The sequence below is a fragment of the Musa acuminata genome, chromosome BXJ2-2 (assembly GCF_036884655.1).
Source record: "Musa acuminata AAA Group cultivar baxijiao chromosome BXJ2-2, Cavendish_Baxijiao_AAA, whole genome shotgun sequence".
NCBI lineage: Eukaryota > Viridiplantae > Streptophyta > Magnoliopsida > Zingiberales > Musaceae > Musa > Musa acuminata.
The window spans coordinates 594413-602500 of NC_088339.1; the positions used below are offsets into that span (position 1 = coordinate 594413).

Genomic DNA, 8088 nt, shown 5'->3' on the forward strand with positions numbered 1-8088 from the left:
ATTTCAAGTTTGAAGCATTTGACAATGGCCAAAAAAATTCTGGATTGTCAACTGATATGCAAAATATTAAACACACACATCATGGAAGGAAATGTATTCTCTCCAGAAATCTTCTTGATATGATATTGTCGGATTTCAATAGTGAGAAGAATGCCTACATCATGTTAAATTTGTTAAATGAATAAAAATTCATAGTATCAGCAACTAATAAGCCACTGTTAATAAATACAAGACATTTGAGATAGAAGAACAAACAATTCAACTAAGGACTCGGAAAAATGATCGAATTGCATCTAAATTACATATTTAGAATTTTGAATGAATTTAAACATCCAATCTGAATCTATTATTCCACTTTTGGAAGTTACAAACGAATTTAAATAACTAATATCAAGTCTACAAAATAGTAAAAATTATCAAAATAGGGAGTAAACATGTCGGGTATCAAAATAAATGATAAGAACAAATAATGCTCTTGAGAAGATTGGAACAAACTAAGATATGGGCCTAAAGAACCCCCTTCGGAAATAGATGTTTGGTGTAGAAAGGCTCCAACTGTACAAGCCTCCAACAGCAGCGGCATGAGTTAGAGAAGATGCTGTCAAAAAGGAACAGTTAGTTAAAGGATTTTGTCAGTTTCGGCCTCAAAGCTTTACCAAATTAGTTGCGGATCTCTGGAGTTATTCACCGGATTAGATGGGAATGCCTGTGGAAGTTCATCAAGTCAGAATCAGCAAATGAGAACGCGAGGCAATCAACACTAAATATACTCGGGAGTTCAAGAGAGTGAAGTAAAAAAGAGAGATAGATTTGATGAGAGAGCACCTTGGATGAGTTGATTTTCTCGAATTGCTCTAAAATAAACATGACACAAGTGTGCCTCAGGGACATGGCTTGGAATGCCTCTGACAATTCACACGATGAAGCATGCTCAATGCATCTTAGGACTTCAGGCTAAATTTTATTACAACTAGTGAAGCTTTTGAGAATGGGAAAAAGAAAAGACAATATAGTTTCTACCCACTTGTGCAATGGCATATTCACATAGCCGTTTAAGACCCTCAAGAAGATACTGATCCGCAGCTTGTAGAAGATCTTACGCGATATCATTAGTGTTCTTAACCGATCCTGTGTATATGAACCAGTAAATGGACAACCAAATAATGTCAGACATCAGAACCTTTAGTATCACAACCAGAAGAAGGAACTACACTTACCGCATCATCAATTCAAAGACCTCCCATCTTATGTTACGAATCTCAATGTCTCTTGCGTCCTTCTCCTATAACAAAGTTAAAAGAGCAAGATATTTTCAATCAGATCTTACCAGACTAGAAAATAGTAAATTACCTACCACTTCCAAAAAGAAAACTTTTCAAAAAACTTAGTTCATACCATGATACTATTATAAGTTTTGAAAAGCTTATGAATGTTTCATTCATGTCGTATTGGGCCAGTATGATACTATGATATCAGCATGACATCCGTGAGATGCCTTTTTCACATAATTTTTGTTCATCAGCAAGCATGAAACCCATCATATAACTTGCCTAACATGCCTAACTATGCTGGCACATTTCCAACACATGATATTCTGACAAAAAGTTCAATTCTTGATAACACTGACAGAAGGGCGGTATGCATCAAACTTCAAAATATTTGCACCCGGATGACATGAAGGGATCAACTTTTTGACTTCTATTATAAATCAGCATTTTTGATATGAATCAAGCAAGTACTAAGTCCATCTTAGTAATCAAAGATATGATTCTCACCTTCTGCATGATTATTTATGTACAGAGAGGATCGTGAGGGATTTACATTAACATTTACAAAGCAACAAACTTTTGAGGTGGCATCTTAGTATTTAATTTATCTACTTGCAAAACATGTTCACCGTTTTGTTGTATTCAGTAACCAAAGCACATCAAAACAGACAGATATGCCTCTTTATATCAGAAACTAGCCATTTTTTGACAGCATTATTTCTATGACAGATCATGATTAGGGCCTAATTCTGAAGAAAAACAAGCATGGTTGACACATGAGTTCCCTTACCTGGTAGCCACCATCAAACATTGCACGAAATGCGTCCGAAGAAGCAAGCAGAGCAATTCTATGTGCATAAAAGCACTTGCCTGGGAAAGAATAGATAATGAACATTTAGATATTTAGCACATAACTAATAGCTTCCTTTTAAATGAGGAATATAGCATACATAAGTTACTACATTTTTAAATGTGTTATGCAATTGTTTAAAGGAAAAAACAACATATGGTAAGAATAGTCCACAACCTTCAACTAGAAAGGAAACATATGATAGCGTGGAGCTATTCAAATACTGCTCGCCCAGGTACACCTACATGAACAACTTGATTAGTGCTATTATAGGTATATAGCTCTGTTCTAACATAGTAGACAGACTCATCGGGCCTTTGCATTTGTCATGGATTTCTCTATGATAGCATGTACAAGTTTTGTTATGTAGCAAAACATATTTGTACACAATGGATGCATATGAAGTCCCAACATCAAACATTCAGGATATTGATTATTCAGATATTATTTATGACATGTGATTCTTTTTTTTTACGTCTTGAGAAATAATATACTAATGTATCCATGTTCGTTTCAGAAAAAAGATTTATACTGATCAAGTAATATTTATGTTTGATCAGTCTCAAGAGTCAAGATAGACAATTCAAAAAACCTTTGAGTTAGAAGACTAGCCAAAGTAATTACATAAGCACTTTCAAATTCCAAGTAACTAGCTCCAAGAATTGAAAATCTGACCCTTTTCTATATGTTTTTGTATTTCTGGGAATATGGGACATGTTTTACTGCTAAAACTGCTTAGAAACAAAATTAAGGAATGCCTATTCTAGCAAACCTGAGGTGAGGGGGATGGAGAAGCTGCATCAACAAAACAGAGAGTCGGGGATTTTTTCACCAACTTGTAAAGAGCAACTGATGCATCTTGCTGTTGTTTTAGATTAGTCGATCCTAGTAGTTCGAGAAGAAGATTAAGTCCTACATTGAGAAAATGTTGTTTAATTTCCTTATTTATATAAAGGAGGAAAAGCGGAAGGATATCGTGGTTGCTGGACAGATACAGTACCATCATCATCAATGAAAACAGTTCTTTGATCCTCAGGTGAACATAAATGAGCAAGAGCCAAAGCTATACGTCTTTGGACAGCCTTCTCTCCAACTCGCATCAAATATAATAAATACTTTAGTACCTGCAAGGGCAAAAGGCAAGGAACACCATATCTACATCCATTAAACAGATCCACCAATTAAAAGTAAATCCTTATCGTTCTGAATATATACTGCAATAAGCCAAGAAATACAGCAAACAAAACGTACTGGCCCATTAATCTTCTCCTCTAATCTCTTCGTTGTCATTGCTACATAGTCCTTAGTTGCCTGTAATTGAAGTAATATTTTTCAATAAAACTTGGTTCAAAATATAAAACAAATCAAAATAAGATCAATATACACATATTAGGAAGCATGGATTTGGCAACATCAAAGTACTCAACATACCTGGATAATGAATTCACCATCTTGCAGCTTCTGAACACCTCCTACCTTGATAAAATCAGAGACATTATCCTAACAACAAAGACAAGAATAAGAAGCCTGTGTCCAACCAATAGTTCTCAATTTCACATTACAGCATTATGCAAAGAAACAGAATATGAAATCACAACAAAGGAATATTTTGATGTAGATTCACCTCATTCTCTGCAATACCATAAAGAGCAAATGCAGCATTATGTTGCAAACATCCAATTTTTGAGTCAAGAAGTTTAAGAAGAGGCACCAAACCGCCATTGTAGACAATACCAGCTTGTTTGTGTGAGTCCTAGAAGGAAAATAAAAAGGTCTTTGAGATAGAGCAAAAACGAGTCATTGTTCATCAGGAAAATGAAGCAAATCCAACCATATATAAGGAGAAAGAAACTAATGTGCTGTATTGTGGCAGATGGATATTGATATTAACAAGAATATTTTTTTCAAAAACATTTCCAAGAAGCATGAGGCATATTACAAAAAAGTGGTATAATATCAAAAGGTATTGAGAAAAAAAGTATATTTTATTATCACTTTCAAAACTGAATTTTCCCCTTCTTTGGAAGTATATAATGAAAGGGTCCAAGCATACATGATAATCAAGCTAAGGGGAAAATGAGAAAAGAGCATACCATGTTGTTTCCTAATCTGGTGTCAAAATAGCCTAGTAAAAGACAGTTGACATTTTAGATATCAGAGCACAAGTATGCTACAGTTGACATTCAAGCAAGGAAGTGAGTTATGAGAGCCCAGTCCAAAAAAGCAAAAGTCCAGGACATGTATACATATCATTGGAATAAAAAACACAGAAGGGAAAGAACTAAAATGAGAACTGCTTTGCTTGTTAAGAATAGTGTTCCAACAGTCACCAAACTGAAATTTTAAATTAATAAAATAGAGTAGTAACAACTAGAAGCAGCTGTTGTACAAAGCATATATGCTAGTGTACATACAGCATGCAGAACTAGCACAGTATTGGGAAGTGTACGAGCAAATACAACAATAACGAAAAAATCGTGAGTGTGTACCAACAAATAAATTCTCAAAATAGATAATATAAACTAGGTAAGTTTTTTTTTTCAAACATCACCCAAGCACATCAGACCCTAGACTATCATAGAGAACAAAATGATAACACGTATAGAACTGATAAAAGTTACTATGGCAAGGGTTTGAACCCTCGGCCTATGGGAAAATGACTCGCTACACACTAACTACCAGGCTAGATGGTTAGGCTTTAAACTAGGTAATTTTGAACATTTTTTTTATGTATGAAAACCTTTTTACACTTTTCCGACAGGTGTGATTCAGCAAATAACCACATGCTTTGTCAGCTAAGACCTTGCAAGATCAGCTTCAGGATTGGGATTGGCTTTTGGGTAATATAATGGGGATTGGTATGATTAAATCCAGAACTTTCAAGTTATGTACCACCATCATTTTCTGATCCAGTTAAACACACGGCTAACTATAAAACAATTCAACACGGCGATTGGTATGATTAAGTTCAGAACTTTCAAGTTATGTACCACCATCATTTTCTGATCCAGTTAAACAAATGGCTAACTACTTAACAATTCAACACTACTCTAACTAATGTTATTATCAGCCTGAGTAAGCAATTTAATGAGTAGCATGAATGAAATAGAAAACCAACCAAGTCAGAACTTTCAAGTTATGTACCACCATCATTTTCTGATCCAGTTAAACACACAGCTAACTATTTAACAATTCAACACTACTTTAACTAATGTTATTATCAGCCTGAGTAAGCAATTTAATGAGTAGCATGAACGAAATAGAAAACCAAGCAACCCTATTACTCATATATCACTGACCAAGATAAGAAGTGAATGTCATCCTTTTACCAGAACCATGACCCAAAATGTTCCCTGTTTTAGGTAACTAATATAGATTGTGTATCGAACTTATTCCTTTCTAATGGTCCTTTATGCAGATCTTAAATTTTCAAATAGAAGATTAAACATAGAGCTATAATGTCCTACATGAGAAGGAAAATAAAAGAACTAGCTGAATAAATTATGAAAAGAAAAAAATTAGCTGAATAAATTATCACTGACGACAGCTTATAATAATGTCCCTAGTAACAAAAACATATAGTGAGAAAATTGATCAAGAACAGCAATGCTGAATAAATCAAGTATTTATAGATCAAGAAATAACAAAAATGTTAATTTAAATATAAAATGTCAGATTTATCACACTACAAAAGAAAAGGCTAAACATTAAAGGGTATTCCAAGGGCAAAGACAAACATCGCCTTAAGTTGAATATCTGGTGACTGAAGCATCCCGATCAGAGGGCGGACAGCACCTCCCTGAACAATATGCACCTGCAAGAAATCAAGGTTGCAGACAAATGTAAGAAACAAGAGTATATCCTGGTGCAAATGGATATTATACTTTGATAGGCCAAAGAGAAAAAAGTCAGGTGACAAAGTGCCTTGCAATCTGAATCGGCTGAAGCAAATTGCCCTAATAGTAAAGCTGCTTCCCTTTGACTCTCCGTGCAACATGAATGGCAATTAACCATGCTAGATTGAGAAAAAAAGTTGCGTAGTCTAAGTGAATTTTCAGAAAATTTCCTAACCAACGAAAATACTTGATGATGGATAAGATCTAGACAATGAAAATAAGAGTCTTTATCAAGCACACAGATCTCTGTTTCACCATCTTCATAAACTTTTTACAACATATCGTGCCGCTTGTAAACTTTGAACCCAAAGTTTGGCTTTTACACCTTTGTAAGTAAGTTGATAGACAAGTTGATAGTTCAATCCAATGAGTTTCAATAACTTCTGTTATTAGGAGGAAAGAACCATTTATGCTTTAAGTTATATATGTTTCCATAATTATTGATTGTTATTGTTCTCAATGTTTTTAAAAGCACTAGGAGCCAAAATGAACCAAGGTCCCAAATCACTTGAGGTGCTAGGCGCTCGCCTAAATGCCCACTCGAGCAAAAGCAAGACACTACAAAATATTAAAATATAAAAAATATATTTTATATATAGCAATGACATCAACGATGGAGGGAGATAGCACGAGGGCAACACTGATGGAGGGAGCTGCAAACAAAAGGCAGCGAAATCGAATGTAGGGTTTCAAAGCAGGGACAAGTTGTACGTGAGAGGGGAGGGGGTTGTGGGACCATTTAGTGTTGGGGTCTTATCTTTTAGTTGGTTCGATTGAACCAATTTGCCTATTCAATCGAACCAAGCACGAACACAAGCCACCTTCACTCGGGCGCTCACCTGAGGCGCCCGACGCTTGGGCTCAGGCGAGCACCCAAGCGATGCTTCAATGAATCACATTGCCCAGAAGTTGTGCAAGGCACTCAAGCCTGGCCTCGCCCGAGCACCCAGGCACCTATCAAAAACACTAATTGTTCCTAATTTTTTCCCTTTTTTGGGCTTCAGTAGATATTTGATTGGAGTTGAAATATTTTCAAGAAAGATTATGATTGTGCAATGCACTTGTGAGTTCGCAAGGATTTGACTAATTGAATAGTTTTACATATTGGTTGCTTTTATTTCGACAACTTGATGAATACATATTAGAAACGTACATCCAAAGCTTTTTCTTAATTGTTGTTCTAATTTGCAATTACTACGAGAGCTAGAGACATTATTACTGAAATTAGTCCACACATTTTGCACATGCAACACTGGTAACTTGCCATTTTTCCAAATTAGGAAATTCTAGTCATATGATTTTGTTTATTCTTTTTTGTCCATGTTTTCGTTTCAGTTTATTAACCCAAATATTAGTTAAGAATTACAAATCCATATTGCAGGTTTTCATCTTTCATGGAGGTAAATTATAAATTGTGAATAGCATCTTTAGGGGCCATGCCCTCATAAGACCTTATTAGTGTATTCCAAACGGCAGCCCACATGTCCTTTTATGAATGTAAGAGAAGTTGATGTTTATTATAAATTATAATCTACTTGGAGAAATGCAAATTATTCACAGTTCAACCACATTTGCTTGCAGATGATAGTCATATAGAAGAGCTTAGTGTGACAAGGTTGAAACATGGTCATTCATGTTTCCAAGTTCATTCTTTTCTTTTCTTTTATCAGCTTATTTACATGTTTCAATATGAGACCGAATAAGATCATTTTGAACCATGTATTTAAATTCTTCATAGAAGAGCTTAGTGTGACTAAAATTTGTAATGTTTTGCTTTCAAACTCATCGCTTGGTCATGTGAAAAGAAAATTATCTTTTCTATTGTATGAACCAAGTTAGTAAAGTCTCAACCATTCCTTTGTTAAGGGATTTGATAAAATTGCTTTATGGTTCAAAGCAAGGTTATCAAACTCACTTCCCTACCTAGGATCAAAAAGGGGTTACAAACTTGGATAATAGGATAGGATCATAAGATCCTACAAATTGTAAAAAATAAAAATAAATAATTTTAAGATACATACATATATTTAAAGAAATTTATAAATAAGTATATTCCAAACAGGAACATCTTAAC

At 34.7% G+C, this 8088-nt stretch overlaps 1 protein-coding gene across 5 annotated transcripts in view; it reads right to left on the minus strand.

Annotated features, from left to right (window-relative positions):
• Nucleotides 1-319: 319 nt before the first annotated feature.
• LOC104000781 (ARM REPEAT PROTEIN INTERACTING WITH ABF2-like) overlaps nucleotides 320-8088 on the minus strand; it is a 15153-nt gene continuing 7384 nt past the window's right edge. For 2 of the 5 annotated variants that reach the window (XR_010484313.1, XR_010484311.1), the window contains exons 8-18: nucleotides 5856-5932; nucleotides 3743-3871; nucleotides 3550-3618; nucleotides 3370-3429; nucleotides 3119-3242; nucleotides 2891-3030; nucleotides 2296-2359; nucleotides 2059-2138; nucleotides 1218-1282; nucleotides 826-1128; nucleotides 324-706 (exon numbers count right to left, since the gene is read on the minus strand). Coding sequence is in view for 1 of the 5 variants with exons in the window: in XM_065094802.1 (XP_064950874.1) it covers nucleotides 1119-1128; nucleotides 1218-1282; nucleotides 2059-2138; nucleotides 2296-2359; nucleotides 2891-3030; nucleotides 3119-3242; nucleotides 3370-3408 (522 nt within the window). In the remaining 4 variants the exon portion in view is untranslated. Of the gene's footprint in view, nucleotides 1129-1217; nucleotides 1283-2058; nucleotides 2139-2295; nucleotides 2360-2890; nucleotides 3031-3118; nucleotides 3243-3369; nucleotides 3515-3549; nucleotides 3619-3742; nucleotides 3872-5855; nucleotides 5933-8088 lie in introns of those variants that run through there. The other 3 variants (XR_010484312.1, XM_065094802.1, XR_010484314.1) reach the window with 3 other exon arrangements.